The 22088-nt window shown below is 39.4% G+C and overlaps 1 protein-coding gene across 1 annotated transcript; it reads left to right on the top strand.

Moving 5' to 3' along the window:
* The first annotated feature begins 3565 nt into the window (after positions 1 to 3565).
* trim55a (tripartite motif containing 55a) lies at positions 3566 to 21880 on the top strand. The gene is made up of 10 exons (XM_080439658.1): positions 3566 to 3920; positions 5659 to 5831; positions 7507 to 7684; positions 15858 to 15953; positions 16281 to 16411; positions 16896 to 16998; positions 17293 to 17315; positions 18398 to 18522; positions 20228 to 20697; positions 21671 to 21880. Exons 1-10 carry the CDS (start codon positions 3798 to 3800, stop codon positions 21749 to 21751), a joined length of 1503 nt encoding a protein of 500 aa, XP_080295784.1. The 5' UTR covers positions 3566 to 3797; the 3' UTR covers positions 21752 to 21880.
* The last annotated feature ends 208 nt before the right edge of the window (positions 21881 to 22088 follow it).

The raw sequence follows: 22088 nt of genomic DNA, 5'->3' as shown, positions 1-22088 counted from the left end.
GAAATCCCAAGCGGCCGCTCTACCTCCTGAGCCACTGCTGCCCCAGTATGTCCGAAAAAGTCTTGATAGCAGACATACACGTTGACACACAGTGTCAGCCTGTCACTTATAACCTCCTGTCACTTATAAACCACGTAGTTTATTGTATTTATCGTGGTGGACTAGTCTTAGCGCTGCTGGTATGAATTCAGTGTAACATGCATCTTGCCCCTTTCTGGTTATTAATGGTCTTAATGGGGGTAAAGCCTTTAGTGTCATGGGATTGAATGTCCATTGTTTATCTTGTCATGTTACTCGTCTTTCCACTGCACCCAAGCAGAAATGCTTGAAAAAGAATCTTTTGAGCAAAGGACTTTTAATACATGAGTTGTGCAAACATGGACACAGGGCAGTACAGTATGAGGAAGTTTGTGTTGTTGATGTTTTGAATGATGTTTATCCCTTCTCTGTCAGATATGCAGTATATGTCACTGTAAATACAGTTTGGCTTGGCGTTTGGCTTTGGTTCTCATTTATTTAAGTTAAAAGCTTGTACAAATTTAAGATATTTTGTGTTTTTTGTCGTTGGTGTTTTTCGTTTAAACAATTTGTCCTCAAACAAACTAGGCTCCTTTGAAACTAGTCTATAAGAACCTGACAATTCTTCCACAATCTTCCAATGCTGCAGATAGTCTGTAACACCACCTCGTAAACTTTGTACACAGGAAGCTGTCATCTCATTTCCGTTCTTTAAAACATTTTTGTCCATTTCGGCAACGTAACAAGCGAGCTATCATTGACTCATTTGATTTACCGTAGGGCTTATTTTTTGTGATTGCAAAGACAAAACGGAAGTAGGGACATTGGTTGTTTTCTGCGGACTTTGAGCACTTCTGTTGTACAGACTGTAAGGCGGAAGCATTTGAAAGTTGTGTGAGGCAACAGTCTGTCTGGAGAGACTAATGCTATTCAGGGGTGAATCTACAATCTCACAATGTGTCGCATTCTCATTTAATTGTGAGATCGGCTATTTGCTTGGTTTTAGGGGGGGGGGGGAGGAGGAGGAGCGGACCAAGAGTCCTGCGGGGGACCCCGGTCAACCATACAGTATATTCACAAGTTTCCTATAGGGCGTTGTGGGCATCACTTCCTGTCGATTTGATCAGGTATCAGGGATCAAATCGACTGAAGTGATGCCCACAACGCCCTGGGAAACTTGTGGATATAGGGTTTAACTGGTTAAATCTGGGTATGAGGTGAATGTAATAAACTTACCTGAAAAGCTGCTGTTCTGCTTGTCTGTTAAACTCCAGTGAATCTTCCGGAACACGATCAGCTCTCTGTCACAGCCAGAACACACATAGAGATGAAGAACTCGGTTCTGCTGTGATGATGCAAACATCCTGTAAAAAAGAATAACACATTCCATTCGGTTAAATGATACATACAGTACATTACATACTGAATATCTTAGATTATATTATGCTGAAATGGCATCATGTTTTGCCAGGGCAGGATTGTCTTTTATCACACGTTTGTGAGCAGCTGTACTGGAATCAGTTGGATTGTGATGTTAACCTCTTTCAACCCTGTCGGGCATGTTATTATAGGTGAACATTTCCCCCAAACTTTCCAAAATAGCAGATCTACAAGCTCACAAAGCGTTGCGGTGTGATGCATCGTGGAGCTTGTAGATCTGCTGTTGCAACTCAACATGGACGTGGGTTGTAAATCTACTGTAAGTGTGAATAGAAGTGAATGTTTTGTCAGCTGTGCAGAAGCTTTCTGTTTGAAACTGTATGACTGTATAAGGGAAATAAATACACTTTTCTTTAACACAAAGTTTTTCAGTCATCTTTTAACTCTTTGTCAGAACCCGATGGGGTTGTCTGTTTGTTTATTTTACAAAACTGAATATTTCCTACAAAAAATGACAAATAATCATTCATTTCAGAAATGTAATAACATTTCCAAAAGAAAATAATATAAATAACAATAGCAGATCTACAATCTCAAGTGTCACAGTATATTTTGATTTAATATGTTTACACTTTTAACCAAGTAAAATGTGTAATACAAGCCTTGTAACAGAGTATTTTATATACTCTGTTATACTCTGTTTATATACTAGCCTACTTTGACTAAAAATCCAAGTAGGCCTCCTCCTCCTTCCACCACTGATGGAACACACACATCAGTCAACACATTTCTCAACACACACACACACACACACACACACACGCACACGCACACGCACACGCACACACGCACACACACACACACACACACACACACACACACACACACACACACACACACACACACACACACACACACACACACACACAGTCAGACACTGCTTTGCCCCCCCATCGTCCCTATCTACAGACAGCTGGCCCCGGGCCCGCTGTGGTGACATTTCTTTTCATATAAGGACATGTCAACATGGCAACCGTTTGACGTGCGACCTTCTAAAAACAGCAGCTGACACACACTGACACACGGCCCGGTCACACACACAGCGGTGACCTATCGAATCTAGTGACTCCACAGAGGAGTCAACTGTTTTACACTCAGGTAACAAGCTAACCAACATTTTTTATATAGTTATTTGACAAATAGTGGTAGAAAGTAACTAAGTAGGCTACATGCAGGTACTGTAACATTTTGAGGTATTTTTACTTTCCTGGAGTATTTCCCATTTCTTATTTTTTTTAAAGATTTGTTTATTGACAGAGTAGGCTACAATGTACATCCATCCATTTTACATTTTTATACAACAAAACAGGAAAAGAGACAATAGAAAAAAGAAAGCAAAAAGACAAAAAACAACCCTCCCCCACAAACCCACCCCCAACCCCAGAATGGCACAATAAACATCATTGACTACAACAACCTTTGCAGTAATAGCAATAGCAACTCAACCAAGAGGAGTTAATGAAGGCAAAATATCGAGAAAAGAGACCCAAATTGTGTTATAGGTCTCGGGTTTTCTCCTTACATTGTACAGGATCTTCTCAGGAGTACAATAAAGAGGAAAGTTCATTCAACCAATGCTTTTGTGATGGAGAATTTTCAGATTTCCAATTCACAAGGATAATTTTTTTCCCAGCAGTGCTGGCAAGTGAAACTAAATGTGAAAGTTCACATGAATTAAACTGACATCACCCAATATCCAAATCCTGCTGGGGTCGAGTATTTCCCATTTCAATAGTTGTACGTTACTTTGTAGATTTTCATTATTATATATTTTTAAAAAAACATACATTAACCACTTCAGACCTACTTTGGCTATTTTCAAAGGATTTTATACATAATGATAACTTGTGAAATGGGACATTGTGCATAATGACTACTTTTACTTATAGTACTTAAGTATATTTTTATGCCAATACTTTTGCACTTTTTCTCAAGCACATTTTGAATACTGGTACTATTACTTGTGACAGAGTAGTTCTACATTGTGGTATTGCTACAAGTAAAACAAATAAATAACTGGAGTAGGCTACTTCCACTGGTCACATAATTCGATAGGGCACTTAATGTGGTGTAACACGTCCCACCCGAGAACTCCCTGAAAGACGCAACTTTGAAGAGGAGAAGATCTGGCTTGCGTCGCGAAGCCTGCAGTGACTGAGCGGTTAGATAGATCTGTTCCTATAAGCTGTCTGGAGGGACCTACAGACTCTAACTGGTTCTGATCGGTATTCTTCTGGGTTCTCTGGTTGTTTTTGTGTGTGAGGTTCTGTGATCTGCATTCGGACCTGTGTGGGTCAATGCTGTGATAGTCTCAGGTCAGTCCAGTGCAGATAGAAAGCATGCAGGACAGCCTGGAGAAGCAGCTGATCTGTCCCATATGTCTGGAGGTGTTCACCAAGCCTGTGGTCATCCTGCCCTGTCAGCACAACCTCTGCAGGAAATGTGCCAACGATGTCTTCCAGGTATGGAATATATGAAGAATGATTTGAATATGAATGTCATGTGAATTATAACATGGTGAACTGTAGCCTTATTACATCAGTGGTTCTCAAGACTCAACCTGTGAGTCAGGAGGACCCCCAGGGGTCCTGACTCACACCCACATGATTTTGGGGGGTCCCCAGATGATAGTGAAGTGACAATTTAAGGACTTTTTAATACCTAAAAAAAAGAATAGAAAAGAAAGAAAAGAAAATGACTGCATCAAAAGTAATCAACAGACTATACTATGAAACATTGGCCAAATAGTCAAATAATATAAGAAAGAGACAAGAATTGTGAAAATAGCCGATCTACAAGCTCTGCTCACAACAGGCGTTGTGAGCTTGTAGATCTGCTATTTTCACAATATTTATCTGTGGAACTGAGTCAAACAAAATGTTGGGTCCCCAGTTCAAATATGATTATTTTGGTGGGGTCACATCCTGAAAAGGTTGAGAACCACTGACCTACATAGGTCTTGGTGACAGGCCTGATAATCTACGTGTGGCTAGTAAGTGCAAACTTCTTATTAAACTAAGTAGCGAAAGTGTTTTTTCTTTCTTCTTAGCTCTAGCCTATATTGTGATAGTATAGTAATCATTGTTATACAGTGTGGACATAGAACTTATATCATACAGGATACAGAATAAACCGTGAAATTGGAAGTGATGAAACAAAACACAAAATGAGCAGACACATATGGACCTGGAACAAAAGCTTTGTGGGGTTCCTTCTCCTGATTGGATACAATTGGTATCCTGACCTGAAAATGTATCTGTGTTTACTAATACTAAATGGCCTGCAGGAGAGAGGGGAAGACCCATGTTACTAAATGATTACCATCACAGTATAGAGCTTTAACCTTTTAACAAACTGCTTTTTGTTGTAACCAAAAAATATCACTCACCGGTACACTATCTTTAACCACATGAACCTTAGCATCCTGGGCTGTCATATCCCTGTCATTCAGGTTTATGTCTGGTAGGGATATGTTTTATCCCTGCTTCAAACTGAATTAAATACATGCATTTCCTTTTGGAAAATGTAGACTGTTAGCTATGTATGTTTGGTAACATAATAACTAGGCTATTAAATAAAATAATATATTTTGACGACATTAAACCTGGCGTCCCTATTGGGCACATTTGTATTTTGATAAAAGCTCACAACAAGTCACATCAAGATGTACTATTTCTAAAATAACACTATATACACAATGTAAATACAAATGTTTAAATAGTAAAATGTCCTCTATTTGTATCATTTGGTTAGAATAGTGATCATGAAAGATTTAAATCATGTTTTAGGCAGGGTAGGCCTACTTTATTTTGGTAGAATTTATATGTAAGCGTTGTGAGCTTGTGAGCTGCTATAGAATATTTTTGAAAATATGTGTGGGGGTCACTGGCACAAAAAATCTTCAGATGGGGGTCCATAGCCAAATACATATCAATCTGGGGGTCCTTGACACACAAATGTTTGAGAACCACTGTTCTATAGTTGATGTTGCAGTTGCACAGTATCTTCAGAAGTCACACACTTGCATTTGGTTCCTAGTTCCAGTATATTGTGTAGTGAGTGACAATGAAACCTTCTGGATTCTTGATGATTCTGTTTATTTGCTCTTCAGGCGTCAAACCCGTACGTGTCCCACTGTCCACGAGAAGCGGCTCCACAGTCACATTCATTTATTTGTGTGTTTGTTTATTTGCTCTCCAGGCAGCCAACCCGTACATGACCACCAGAGCCGGTGGCACCGTCACGTCGGGCGGTCGCTTCCGCTGTCCGTCGTGTCGCCATGAGGTGGTTCTGGACCGACATGGAGTCTACGGCCTGCAGCGCAACCTGCTGGTGGAAAATATCATAGACATGATGAAACAGGGTGAAACCAGGTGAATGGAACATTATATAATATGTTGGTTTATAACATGCAATGGTAACCGGAACGCTCGGCATTAATAACTACTCAGCCCCATTGTTTCTCAGAACACTCGGCCCGTTCCGAGAACACTCTGCCCAGCAAGGCGGAACACTCGGTCTTGCGTAGGTTTACTGAGGTTAAGGTTGGGAATAAGGTCAGGTTTAGGCATGGTTTCACTTAGGGTAAGGTTGGGAATAAGGTCAGGTTTAGGCATGGTTTTACTGAGGTTAAGGTTGGGAATAAGGTCAGGTTTAGGCATAGCTTTACTGAGGTTAAGGTTGGGAATAATGTTAGGTTTAGGCATAGCTTTACTGAGGTTAAGGTTGGGAATAAGGTCAGGTTTAGGCATGGTTTTACTGAGCTTAAGGTTAGGAATAAGGTTAGGTTTTTGACTGGTGCCGACCGTTCATAGTTTATGCAGGGAAGGATTAAGTTTTGTGGGGCCTATTAACTTTCCGCCCCCACCAAATTGTACACAAAATAGCAGCATATCTTTCAAATGTATTTAAAGTCAGTTTCTTTGATGTACAGCAGCTCTATGTAACAAGATCAACTCGGTACATATAGTGCAGGAATGCATATCACTTTCTCCACTGTTAGCTCCCCACCTAACTTACAGTTGTGGAATTGGTCCCTATAGGGGACAGCACCCTATAGAGGACAGCCCCCTATAGAGGAGGACAGCCCCTTATAGGACGCTCTGGCAACCTACAGTATATAGTTGAGTGAACTATTGATGAGCTTTGTGGCCCAGGGCCCCTCATAGTCCAGGGCCCCTCATAGTCCAGGGCCCCTGGGCACTAGCCCCATTGGACCAGGTCCACAATCCATCCATGAATTCACTAGTGTAACCATGCATTTACAACCATGCATTAACCATGGGTTTTAATCATGGGGTTAACCCTTGTTTACTACGAGTTGAGCCATTGTTTAATAACCCTGCATTAAACAGTGGGTTTGACTGCTGTGTGAATGAATTGCTAGCAGACGTTGCAACACACATTAACCAGCCGTTTGCCCTCATAGACTGACCTGCTTGTCTTGGGACTATTTATAAATGTAGGCCAATGAGAGAGCACAAGACTATTTTTATTGTAGAGACGTGATCCAACTGCTAAATTCTCCACACACTGGAACAGTGTGCTGGGAGCTTCCCAGTGCAACCACTGTCTTCTACTGTTGTACTGGGAGCTGACCAGTACAACCACTGTCTTCTACTGTTGTACTGAGAGCTGACCAGTACAACCACAGTCTGATACTGTTGTACTGGGAGCTGACCAGTACAACCACAGTCTGTTACTATTGGTCACTGGGAGCTGACCAGTACAAGACTACAACCACAGTCTAATACTGTTGTACTGGGAGCTGACCAGTACAACCACAGTCTAATACTGTTGTACTGGGAGCTGACCAGTACAACCACAGTCTAATACTGTTGTACTGGGAGCTGACCAGTACAACCACAGTCTGTTACTATTGGTCACTGGGAGCTGGCCAGTACAAGTACAACCACAGTCTCATACTGTTGGTCAGTGCAGTTGGGGTACACAGACAGAGGTTCTCTAGAATGATTTGAAGCACATGCTTCAAATCATATCAGCTCCCATCATATAAGCTGACCCTTGTTATTGTGTTCTTGTTGTTAGCCCTAAACCTGTGGAACAGCCCAAGGTGGAACAGCCCATGTGTGAGGAACACGGCGAGGAGAAGATCAACATCTACTGTGTGACCTGCGGCGTTCCTACGTGTTCCATGTGCAAGGTGTTTGGAGCTCATAAAGACTGTGAGGTCGCACCGCTCAACAACATCTTCCAGAAGCAGAAGGTGAGAAGTCGCCAATGCTCATTTTACTCATTTGTTTCAATGGAGAATAAAATGGATTAACCCATTTAGACCGGGAACGCATCTGCACTCGGTGCCGCGCAGTATTAAGATCTGCTATAAAAATATATGAGCTTGTAGATCTGCTATTTTTAAATAGCCAAAGTATAAAAATAATGGTTGTAGCTAAATCTAAAATGACACACAGATGCATTCCCGGTCTGAATGGATTAAATCAAATTGAACTTAAAGAACAATGATACTTTGTTAGAGGTTCGGGTTGTGTAGTTACCTTGTCATGATGTAACTGCAAATATTGGTGACCTATATTCAGTAGTTGCTCTATTGATTTGAAATTGATAATCCAGATTTTTTAATGTGCTAAAAGAGGGACTTTGAGAGCTGTTTCAATGTAAGTCAATAAGGAGAATATTGTTGGAACATCAGTTTCTAATCAACGGAGAAACTACGGAAGATATCGCATTAATATTTTGGAGTTTACATCATGACAAGATAACAATGTGTTGTTTTTATTCAAGCTGTTTTGTCCACAAATACGCATCATCAGGTGTTGATATTTCAGTGTCTGTTTCAGAAACATGCAGGTGTATATATATACGTACATACATATACTGTATGTACATACATACATACATACATACACAAACACACAATTATAAAGTTCATACAAGAACACTGCTTTGTCGTCTGATGTAACACCAGAACATGAAATAATTTAAAGCTGAACATACAGGACTCAGCCAAACATCGCTGCGTAACGTTGACAAATGAATATTTTCCTGTTTATTGACATTACTGGTATGATGACTGATGGCTGAGTCAAACTAGTTGGACTCAGAGCCAGGTGCGACCACACACCTGAGAAACAGTCTTCCCACAAACAGTCAGCGAGAGCCACTGTCTGCTCTCTCCAGAAACAGTTTCCTCTCTAGCGATAAACAGTTTCTCTCCATCTACTACATACATGGGCAATTTGGTGGCCCGGGGGCCACATGCGGCCCCCACCTTCACTTAATGCGGCCCGCAGGTTAGTTTAGTTTAGTTTAGTTTAGTTTATTTTGATCCACATCAACAATTACACCAAACATAACCCACTATAAGCCAATGGTTCATGATGATTGATCAAAAAGGCATAGGCTGAAGCTCAAAGCTTATTTATGCCTATCCTTCCTTCATGTTGTTTTAACTTAGATACATCTTTTATAAAGTTCATATTATATGAACACTCAAAGTATTTCATAATTACATTCAAGATGTTACACTGATCGTAGTAATCGAACACTCGAAAATATACAATATATACACCCATTTCTTCATTCTTATACACATAATTTCACCCGAATGCGTGCATATACTAATATACACCCATTCAAATATCATACCGTTATATACAAACGCCAACACTACCACATCACACCATACCCCTCAATCCATCAATTTCCTAGTTATTACGCATATACATGTCAGTATCTCACCACAACATGCCAACATATTATGTTACCATGCTTTACTGAGCAGGCAACACGCCCTAATCGTTATATATACACATATAACACATGTACACCCATACATTAATATACATACATACACACATACACATATACATACATATATATATATACATACATACACACATACCTACACATACATACATACACACACACACACCAACGGAATCCGTTACACCCCATACCATTATTATAATTATGTACTGTATACACTATATTTTCCATAAGTCCATTAATTATCATATCTATATTTCTCCAACAGACTCTGCTTGTAATGTTTTTTAAATTGTATTATATTTTTACATTGCTGAACCACCTCCGGTAAACCATTCCATAGCTTCACTCCACTGACAGATATGCACAAGCTCTTAAGAGTGGTACGAGCACCAAGATTTCTAAAATTCAATTCCCTTCTCAATTCGTACCTCCCCTCTCTATCCTTAAACAATTTCTGTATATTTCCTGGTAATGTTTTGTTTCTTGCCTTATAAATCATTTGTGCCGTTTTAAATTTAACCATATCCAGAAACTTCAAAGTATTAGACCTTAAGAACAGTACGTTTGTATGCTCATGATATCCTACCTTGTGAATTATTCTTATTGCTCTTTTTTGGATTGTGCATAATGGTTGAAGGTTACTCTGGTAGGTGTTTCCCCACACCTCCACACAGTAGGTCAGATATGGCAGTATTAGCGTGTTATACAAGGTGTACAGTGACTTATAATTTAAAATATGCTTTGCCTTATACAGTACTCCAATACTCCTTGCCACTTTGGTCCGTACATGATTTATATGGGCTTTCCAACTGAACTTATGGTCAATTATAACTCCTAAAAAGATACTCTCATAAACTCTTTCCAATATTATTTTGTCAATCCTTAACTCAACCTTTGTATTTAAGTCTATTTTTTTATTTCCAAAAATCATATATTTAGTTTTTTTAATGTTAAGTGATAATTTATTTAAATCAAACCATAATTTCAGTTTCCCCAATTCAACAGAGACAACTTCCAACAGCTGCTGAAGGTTCTCCCCGGAGCAAAAAATATTAGTATCGTCTGCAAAAACCACACATTTCAAGATACTAGAGACTTTGCATATATCATTTAAATATAAAATAAATAACTTGGGGCCCAATATAGACCCTTGTGGGACTCCACAAGTAATAGCCGAGCTTGTTGATCTATAATCTCCCATCTGTACAAACTGTTGTCTATTTTCAATATAACTTTTCACCCAATTAAGCCCAATGCCTCTGATACCATATCTTTCCATTTTTCTAAGTAAGATATCATGGTCAATTGTGTCAAATGCCTTCTTTAAGTCAATAAATACCCCTATTGCAAATTCCCTATTATCGACTGAACTAGTTAATTTTTCTATCACATCAATTAATGCCATTGAAGTTGATCTATTGGTTCTAAAGCCATATTGACAATCTGTCAAAAGCTGATGTTTATCCATGAAACTGTCCAGTCTAGCAGAAAAAAGTTTTTCAAGGATCTTGGAAAATTGAGATAACAAGGAAACTGGCCTGTAATTTGTGTAAAGGTGTTTGTCTCCTGCTTTGTGTATTGGAATTACCTTAGCTATTTTCATCTGACAAGGAAAAGAGCCTGTTTTAAATGATAGGTTACAGATATGTGTTAATGGGTCTGCAATAGCATCAATTACATTCTTTATAAGTGACATGTCAATGCCGTTCCAATCTGTTGATGTTTTGTTCTTAAAATTATTTACAATATCAATTATTTCTTTTTTGTCAGTATTATGTATAAAGATGGTGTCTGCGTTACTTTCCACAAAATATTGAGCACCTCCCGTTTGGGGTGGGGTTATTTCCTTTGCCAGTTTGGGTCCTATACTCACAAAGAACTCATTAAACCCCTCAACCACCTCATTCATGTTGTTAATGGTCTTTTCCTTGTCAACAATATGATCAATATAGTTAGAGTATGTTTTATTCCTAATAATGCTATTTAATATTTTCCATGTACCCTTGATATTATTTTTGTTTTTGTCTAATAATTTATTATAATAATCTTTCTTACAATTCCTAATAATATCCATTAGTTTATTTTTATATTTTTTATATTTAATTTCTTTATCTCTAGTTCTATATTTTATGAATTCTCTGTATAAGGTATTCTTCTTTTTACATGCATTTGACAATCCCCTTGTAATCCAGGGCTTATCATTACAATTTGTGTTCCTCCTGCATTTTAGCTTTGGACAGTTTCTTTCGAACAACAGTAAGAATGTATTTAAGAAATTATCATAGGCTAGATCTACATCCTCTGTTTCATATATGTTCTTCCAGTCTTGAGCTAGTAATTCCCTATTGAAAGCATTTAGAGCTTCTTCAGTTCTCAATCTCTTATATCTAGTTATTGTGGGATCGCTAAAGCGATCACACTACTGTTATTGTCAACACCGTTTTTTGGCCCCTAACTAGTCCTTCATACTTTTAGCTACAAACTCCGTTCCAACTCTTCAACGTTCGGCCTACTCAGGACATGTCGGCTACCATTTGAATTTTTGAAATAATTTGTACTTTTAGAGATATTTCACTTTTTACTTCTAAAAAACTCCCATTCATTTCAATGGAGAAATTCATACTTTTAGATAGAAACTCCGTTTCAACTCTATAACGTTCAGCCTACTTAGGACATATTGGCTACCATTAGAATTTTTTGAAATAATTTGTACTTTTAGAGATATTTCACTTTTTAAATAGTAAAAATACTTAAAAGTTGATAAAAAGAGTAAAAATACTTAAAAGTTGTAAAAATTAGTAAAAGCTACTTTAAAGTAAATAAAGTGACTAAAAATACTTTAAAGTAAATACCTTGAGTAAAAATACTTAAGAGTACTTATATTGAGTAAAAATACTTAAAAGTACTCAAAATGAGTAGAAATACTTAAAAGTTGAAAAAAATAGTAAAAATACTTAAAAGTTGATAAAAAGAGTAAAAATACTTAAAAGTTGTAAAAATTAGTAAAAGCTACTTTAAAGTAAATAAAATGACTAAAAATACTTTAAAGTAAGTACCTTGATTAAAAATACTTAAGAGTACTTATACTGAGTAAAAATACTTAAAAGTACTCAACATGAGTAAAAATACTTAAAAGTTGAAAAAAATAGTAAAAATACTTAAAAGTTGTAAAAATTTGTAAAAAATACTTTAAAGTAACTAAAGTGACTAAAAATAATTTAAAGTAAATACCCTTTAGAACCTTTCAAACCTTTAGAACCTCTTAAACCTTTAGAACCTCTTAAACCTTTCAAACCTTTCAAACCTTTCAAACCTTTAGAACCTTTCAAACCTTTAGAACCTTTAGAACCTTTAGAACCTTTAGAACCTTTAGAACCTTTAGAACCTTTAGAACCTTTCAAACCTTTCAAACCTTTAGAACCTTTCAAACCTTTAGAACCTCTTAAACCTTTCAAACCTTTAGAACCTCTTAAACCTTTCAAACCTTTAGAACCTCTTAAACCTTTCAAACCTTTGAAACCTTTCAAACCTTTAGAACCATTCAAAGCTTTAGAACCTTTAGAACCTTTCAAACCTTTAGAACCTCTTAAACCTTTCAAACCTTTCAAACCTCTTAAACCTTTCAAACCTTTCAAACCTTTCAAACCTTTAGAACCTTTCAAAACTTTAGAACCTTTAAAACCTTTCAAACCTTTAAACCTTTCAAACCTTTAACTCTAACACTATCAATACTCAATACCATCAACATTCTTAGCGATCCCACACTGTTTCTTCAGGAACAGTACCTTCTAGTATTCTCTTCCCTCTTCAGGCTATGGCCACAGTCATAAATCACGAAGACTGGCAGATGATCACTGATATCATTAATAAGTAATCCACTCATTATATTATCCTCCATATTATTTGTAAATATATTATCTATTATAGTAGCTGAATGAGATGTTATTCTACTAGGCTGTGTTATAATAGGATATAGGCTCATACTATACATTGCAGCTATAAAGTCATCAATTAATATATTTTTATTAGGATTAAGAAGATCTATGTTATAGTCTCCACAGACATATGTAACCTTCTGCTCAGTCTTCGTGAACAACTCTTCCATAAAATTCTTGAAAATGTCAATGCTAGAGCTTGGATCCCTATAAACACAGCTGACAATAATATTTTTCTTTTTTTCCATATTAATCTCAATTGTAACACATTCACATATATCATCAATAGCAGTAGTCATACTTTCAACAATCTTGTATTGCAATCTTTTGTCCACATACAAAGCTGTCCCCCCTCCTGTTGTTTTAGTTATTTTTTTTCTATTCATGAAATTTAAATCATAGCCCTCCAGCTCAAAATCGACCACCCCCCTCTCTAAACTGAGCCATGTTTCAGAGATAGCTATCACACTGAATGGTGTGATGAACTTGCTCAGATATTGTTTAATACTGTCAAAGTTTGCGTATAGGCTCCTGCTATTGAAATGGATAATTGAAATACAATGATCCAATTTCCTGTTTTTTATAAACTGTTCATCTGTGTAGTAACGGCAGTTATTTACATTCGTGAAAAAGTTACTCTCAGGGTCAATGTCTTGATTCAGGTCGATCATGTTAATAAAAAAGAATTCCTATATCCCAATCCAATCCATTTATCATGAGTCCTTTCAAATACCACCCATCTACCGTCACACCCGCTCACAAACGCACCCGCGGCGCACACACACTGAGAGAGAGAGAGAGAGAGAGAGGGAGAGAGAGAGAGACACAGAGAGAGAGCGAGAGACAAAGAGAGAGAGAGAGAGAGAGACAGAGAGAGCGAGACAGACAGAGCGACAGGACGAGAGAGAGAAGGAAAAAAAAGGCGAGAGGAAAAAAAAAGGCGAGAGCAGCAAAAGCATGCATTTCGTTTAGTCCATCTAAACAACCGTGGGAAAAAGCCAAGTCCTCGAATGTCATTCCATCAAAAAATATAACTAGGGGATAAAAGAACCATGCATGCCAATAACCACTCTTCATGCATGAAAATAGCCCAATACAAATAAAATAAACAAAAATCCCTTCCATCGCTCCGAAAGTAATCCATGCTTTCCGATAGTACAGTTCCATGCATGCGTGTTTTAATCCAATAAAAATAAAATAACCATTCCATAGCGACAATAGTAATCCATGCTTTCCCATAGTTCCATGCATGTAAATAATAATCCATTCCAAATAACCGGAAAGTAACAAATAAATGATTCCCTTCATGCATTTATTATTTACTGAACTAGAAAAATAAACGATATCCTCCAGGGAAACATGCCATCCACCAGGGTATTGACTAATTCCGTTTAAAAAGATGCATTCCAAAAAAGCTGTATTAGTCCATGCAAAAAGCACTAGGTAAGTCCTTGTAAAGTAATTAGAAAAACAAAATTCTATATATGCCATGAGCGCGAAAAGTAGTCCATGCATATTAAAACAAATAATATCATTGTCAGATTTCATCATTGGACTCAGAGTCACTCCTTAAGCCAGGGCCAGCAGGCCTAGCAATAGGCCTACCCATATTATTTATATTTGTCCAATTCCTTGATGTCTCTTACCAGTATGGCCTTTGCTGCTTCAGGCGATCCATTTAACTTTATCCACACCTTACAGTTCCTCGTCCAGGTGCGTTGAATTTTGTCTTGTTTTTTTAGGATGCGTGCTTCTCTAGCTATGTTTGCGTTACTTTTTGTGAGGTGATCGTTCAGGTAGACATTAGTCCCCTTCAACTTTCTGCCTTGGCTCAGCAACTCCACTTTAGGTTTACGGTTCACGAAGCGCATCACAATCAATGGTTTATCTTTGTCACTGCCGTCCTTTCTAGGGAGTGTGTGACATGCCGATATGTCACTTGCATGTAGCTCCATGCCTTGTGTACCAAAAAACTGGATCACCTGATTCTCCAGGGAGACATGCTCACTGTCAGGCGCGTCTTCACCCTTATCTCCTGCTACCACACGGGAGTAGGTGCGATATGTTGTCGCCAAACCGCTTATTAGCAAGTCGTCCATCCTGGAATATTGCTCGAGATCATCAACTCTCTTGAAAAGGTCGGCTATCTGTATATCCTTCTCCTTGTTAGCCGCCTTCAGCTGTCGGACTTCCTCGACTAGCCCCAGCACCTTGTCGATTTCTGCCGACATGAAGTTAAGAGACTTCCTTATCTCCTCCAGTTCTCCTTCATGTTCTTTTTGATCTTTTCTATTCCTCGACATTTCTTTGCCGTATGAGTCACTAATATTGGAATACTAATATATTATTGATTTCAGCAGTTACAATTCCAAACATGCAAACATAACCCGCTTTTATGTCCAATTTATTTGTATTTAAGTTCATTAAGTTAACATAAGTATTAACTAAATGCATTTGAAATTAAATAGAAATTTTACTTTTCAGGATTCCAATTAAAAAAGAGCAAATAAAAATCTGGATTCCAATTCAAAAATTGCAAAAATAGCAGATCCACAAACTGAGAATAAGAAAATATTCTTTGTGTGTGTGTGTGTGTGTGTGTGTGTGTGTGTGTGTGTGTGTGTGTGTGTGTGTGTGTGTGTGTGTGTGTGTGTGTGTGTGTGTGTGTGTGTGTGTGTGTGTGTGTGTGTGTGTGTGTGTGTGTGTGTTTTTCAGGGTGAGCTGACTGACTGTATATCGCTGTTGGTGGGAAACAATGAACGACTCCAGGCCATCATCACACAGCTGGAAGAGACCTGCAGGACCATAGATGTAGGTCTCAGTCCATACAGTACATCTACTATGCGGATTACTTTCCTTTATGTTTTACTGTTCTATTACTGCACCTTATGTACACGTCTGCTGCCTCATGTATGTATACAGTATGCTAGATGTATTTGTTTCACTTAACAGGAATATTTGAATATATGAGCTGTTTTCTTGTTCTTTCTTTCTATCTCTATTCTTATTCGAAGGTAGGCTTGTTTCCCTGCCCCCATCCCTGGTTTGTGGGTGATTGGGCGATTTTCACCCGACGTTAGTGATAGAGAGTTAATCTATATTCTCTATCTCTATTCTTATTCCTTATTATTATTATAGGAAAACGGTCGCAGGCAGAAGTCGAAGGTGTGCGAGACGTTTGACCACCTGTATGCCATCCTAGAGGAGAAGAAGGGTGACATGACCCTGCAGATCAACGCAGATCAGGAGGAGAAGCTCGACTACATCAGGTAACTAAGTACTTTTACCCAACTACTGTACTAAGGTACAATTTTGAGTTACTTTAATTTCACATGAGTATGTCCATTTTTCAATATACTTTATACTTTGACTCCACTACCTCTCAGAGGCAAATATTGCACGTTTTACTCCTCAATTTACTCCTACTACTGTGTAGATTTGTATTATTACAAAACATACATTAACCAATTAAGCCCTATTTTATACTTTGACTATTCAAAAATAGCTGATCTACAGTGTGTTATTTTCAAAGGATTTTGATTTTAAAGCTGCGAAATGGCACATTCTGCATAATGAGTACTTTTACTTTTGATATTTTAAGTATATTATTATGCCAAATCGGTTTGTACTTATAACCTTTTTGATGTTGATTTTGAATACAGGAGTTTTACTGTATCAGAGTATTTGCACATTGTGGTATTGCTACTTTTACTTGAGTAACTAATGTTAATGCTTGTTCCACCACTGCATCAGGTGTCTGAGGAGAAGATACACGGAGCATCTGGATAGCATGGCCAAGGTTCTGGAGACTGGGATTCAAACCATGGACCAGTCTGAGATGGCTCTCTTTCTACAGGTGACCAGGCACACACGCACACGCACACGCACACGCACACGCACACGCACACGCACACGCACACGCACACGCACACGCACACGCACACGCACACGCACACACACACACACACACAAAAAACACACACACACACACACACAAAAAACACACACACACACACACACAAAAAACACACACACACACACACACACACACACACACACACACACACACACACACACACACACACACACACACACACAAAATAAATAAATAAATAAAACAGTCTAAACACTCTCTTCATGTCTCCTTCAGGATGCTAAACCTCTTCTACAAAAGTAAGAACTTCTAATCAAACGCAACGCATTAACCCTGCCCCTGAACCCTGTGATTTGGTAGCATAATGTTTTGAACTTGTGTGTGGATCAAGCATGTCCTAAAACCACAGCTCTCTCTGGTGGATAGTAACACACTAACAGACCTACAGAACATTGGGAGGCAAACAGGGAGGCCGTGTATGTTTTGAGACAGACGATCGTTTTAAACATGTTGCACAAAATCTAAGCTAACTCTCACGTGTAATGTAATGTATTGTGAAGCACACTAACCTTGTGTGCTTCACTGCTAATGCTAGAGCACTAACGTCGGGTGATTTTCACCCACACAATTATGGTTGTGTGATTTTCATTGTGTTGCTGATGTCTGAGGTGGGTGGGTTCTTGGGTACCTTTAGGCTGCTCAGGGACATCATCGAAGGTAGGCTTGTTGCCTACATGAGGTCTTATTATGGTTATTGCTTTTGTATAGGGCCCCCCGATGATGTTTTTCATTTATAAAGAAGAGTACCTCAATTTGCCATGTATTGTTGTACTTTATATATTTTTTATATTTTTTATGAGAAGTATTTTTTATGGAATATATTATATTGGGTAAAATAAACACAGCGTTAGTGATGGTGTGATAACATTCAATGTTAGTCGTCTAGGGTTATAAAGAAAATTAGCAGATCTACCAGCTCAGCCTGTAGATCGGCTACTTTTGCTATTTGTCATACGAGTGTAGGGCATTTGTGGTTTAAATGTATGAAAAAAAACATGCATGAGCCTGCAATTGTGTGCATGCGCAGGGGTCTCAGCTATGTCAGATGTTAGAATGAGGGGTGTCAGATGTTAGAATGGGGGCTCCATACAAAAAAGGTTTGGAAGCACTAGTCCAGATAATACTGCAACATAAAATCATTATAAAAACAATGTGGACAATTGAAATATTAAAATACAAGCAGCGTTATGGGGGTTTGGCTCTGGCCAGCTTATCATCTAGGGCTTTGACAATAGTAATACCGATACATAGTGGTAACATTGTGTTTTGTTAAAGGTTACAAAATGAAAACATTGATTCAAATGTGTTATGTTTTGCTTAGGATCATTGAAGGAACCAACACATCTCACCTGGAGAAGGTGGAGCGAGGTTACGAGAACTTTGATCACTTCACAACCAACTTTGAACGGCAGAGGAGAGCCCTGCACATCCTCAGCTTCATCACAAGTAAGAACCGACAGAAATGCATCACTTTGTTTATTCACCGCTTCAGCTACACAATACAGTAGTGTGCATGAATGTAGACCTAATGGCAAGTCAAGGATGTTGGTTCATAAATTAATTGTTCTCCAGGGCAGTTTTTTGGCTACGTCTTTCAAACCAATGCGTTAAGATGCAACGATAACCACATTTTGATAACAAATACCAATAGCAATGATATTACCTACATCATAAAAGTAGTAGAAGTCTTTGCAAGTTGACTTATATACTGTTCTGAAATAAATGGGGTCCTATGGATTCCTAGAAAATCACACTTCAATCACAAAACCAAGGTACTGTACCACCTGTCACAGTCATAGTCAATGGGTTAATTTGTCAGGACTGAACTCAGGTGGAAGTGGAACCAAACACAGGAACTCAAAACTCAGACACCAAACTCAGCAAACATGGATTAACTTGATGCAGACTCAAAACATTAAACATGAACAACTGCAACATACTCCAACCAACATCCACATTTTGTTCGGATGAGGTGAGCAATAAGAACAAAATGACGTCATTAAGAACTTCGGCAGGGCCTGTCAACACAAAGTTCAGACACTCTTGCACCATCTCTGAGATGTTGTATCTAGCCGAAGAGCGTTTGGACAGAATGTGTGTGATTGGTCAGACTTTCATGCTGGGCGTGATTTTATTTTGTTTGGTAGAGACGTTGGATAAGGAGGGTTAGGATACTCGTCTCACGAGCCAACCTCCAGGAGTTACAAACACCTGTGTGATTACTGAGTGACTCTGCATAAACACAACCTGTCGCAAGAAATGGCAAAACCTCCGTACCTCCATAACAAACTTGCCACGGGCGTCAGAGGGAGATCCAGGTGATAAAACCACTGCTTCCAGCACTGGCTGTACACAGCTTCAGTGGCTCGGCCGACAGAGCGAGCCGCAGTGTTGCTAGGCAGGTTAATTGAGTTATTATGGGCAGATTACTGAGTGGGCGGGATCTGGCGCTCAGAATTCTTACAAAAAGAAAAGTTCAGACCTCAGAAATTAGTTATGGGGCAGTATAGAACACTTTTGTCCTCACAGTATAGAACACTTTTGTCCTCACAGTATAAAACACTTTTGTCCTCACAGTATAAAACACTTTTGTCCTCACAGTATAAAACACTTTTGACCTGGTCTGTCCAAGAGATTTAAAACATAGTTCATGAGCTTGTTACATATCTCTGCTGTCTGGCAGAAACCAGCTAAGTCCTGTTCATTTTTCAGGACAAAAACAAAACAAAAAGTGGAGTTAGGAGGTTTTGTTCATCATTGATAAGAACAGCTAAATGGACCTCAAAGCTCACAATGAGGTTGGAGGTCAAAAGGGGGTGGAGCCTGGAGTCAGCAAAACCAGCTAACTCCACCCCCCTTTGGTGGAGTTAGCTGTTTTAGCAGACAGTTTGAGGATCCAATGGAGTTAGCTGGTTTTGTCAGAAACGCTTTTGAATACTTTTCATTGGTTCAATATTGTTTTAATCAACACACAGACGTAAAGGGTGTTCAATAGCACTGATTTATGGGGGAAAAAATGCAAAAGCGGAAAAATTGAGTTAGCTGGTTTCTGCCGGACAGCAACGATATAAGGTTTTTGGACTCAATCCTAGAACTACACTAAATATGTGTTTGTTTGTTTGTTTGTTTGTTTGTTTGCTTGCTTTTTCAGCTGACGAAGAGGAGGACGACGACAGTGAAGAGGAACTAGCGATGGCGGGCTCAGCGGCGCTCCCCCCGCCAGTAGGGAGCACTGTGTTCCCCATGCCCAAGAGTCCACAACCCCCCCAGTCACTAGGGGCCACAACCGTCCCCGTGCCAAGAAGTCCGCAACCTCCCCAGCCGGCGGCGAGCGCTAGCGTCCCCGTTCCGAGGAGTCCACAACCTCCCCGGCCAACAGGAATCTCTGCTGTCCCTCCTCCCAAAAGCCCTCAGCCCCCTCCTCTGCCAACAGGGAGCGTTGCTTTCCCCCCCCTGCACCCCTCACCTCTGCCCCTGCAGGCCGCTATACCCCCTCTGCACCCCTTGCCGTTGCCCTCTCTGTCCCAGCACCAGAGACCCGTGGAGGGTCTGAGCGCCACCGCGTCCGTGGCGTTCCCCACGTCCCAGACTCCGTCCCAGGCCACCGCCGGCCAACCACAGGTGAAAGACTCGCTGTTCTTTACTTGATTTATGTTGAAGTAGTTATGTAGGTAAAAGAGAGTTTGAGACAGTTTATGTGTTATGTTTTATGAGTGACATGAAGAAGCACCATTATATATGTTACAGTTCATGTGGAAAAGCCATACATGTGAAATAGGAGCGCTCGTTTTTCGGCACGAGACAGAGCGAGCGGAGGAGGTTTTGACGTGGCCGTGGTCCGAAAACGAGTGCTCCGCTAACGTCCAAAATAAAAATAAATACATTTTCAGGTTAGGATTCCAATTTCATGGTTTCCTGCCATAATTAAAGCAGCACTATTACGTTTCTTGAATGAATAAAATGTGATTTTGTCCAATGGTAGAGTATGTTAATACAATATAACTTGGGGTGGTTGTATTTTGTCTCCCGGCTCTTCTTTTGAGACATTTAGATTGTGTCAAAGGTCATGTCTCACCTAGACACAGGACCTGCTGGTCAAGATTCAGTTTATCCCCTGAGCAAGCAGGCAGGCTCTATTAGCTCAGTGGTAAAAATCTCAGCATTTGCACAGGAAACCAGGTTCAAATCCGGAGTAGAAGAGGAAAGTCACAGCTTTAAGCTTATTCAGTGGCCTAAAAACAATGTTCTGGTGGGCTCCTCCTTAAAATCCGGTTGTAGGTCCTTAAAGGAGTAGTTCACCCAAAAATGAACCGGGTGTATTTCCAGTAGGAGACACAACTTTGAGTCTCCTACCGGATACATTAGCATCCGGTAATCAAATTATTGACTTAGGAATGCGACAAAAACAAAAAAGAATCCATGAATCCAAGGCTTCATGGGCTGTGCAATTGATAGAAAATAAGTAATTTTTTTTGGTGAACTCTCTCCTTTAAGCCTGGTGGTGCTTGTATCCACTCCCTAACGGTCATTTTGAAGAAAAGCATTTAAGCCACTTGACTAACGAAAACGTTCTCATGTTTTGCTTTGATTCCAGGCCTCCTCAGATCCCAGCGGCGGCGAGGACGTAGATGGAACCCGCCACGTTTTCTCTTTCTCCTGGCTCAACCAGAAGTAGAACGCTGCATCTCAGGACCGTACCACACTAATAATGATAAACTTTTATTTCTATGACATTTCAGGGGGTGTTATTTGGGGTCTCCGGGGATGACAATTGCCACCCTCTAGTGCATGGGTCTTCAACATGGGGTCCTCAGAGTTACTACAGGGGGGCCGCCAAATCTTTGTGTGATATGATCTTATTTCTTACATTAAACCCTTGAATCCTAGCATCCCTTTTTTTGAGGAGAACTTTAGCCAAAAATAGCAGATCTACAAGCTCACAATGCCTCGCATTGCGAGGCGTTGTGAGCTTGTAGATCGGCTATTTTTTGGCAAAGAGGTATAGGTGTAGA

The sequence above is a fragment of the Gymnoscopelus braueri genome, assembly GCF_963280865.1.
Source record: "Gymnoscopelus braueri genome assembly, chromosome: 10".
NCBI lineage: Eukaryota > Metazoa > Chordata > Actinopteri > Myctophiformes > Myctophidae > Gymnoscopelus > Gymnoscopelus braueri.
This window is presented reverse-complemented; position numbering and strand designations above follow the sequence as displayed.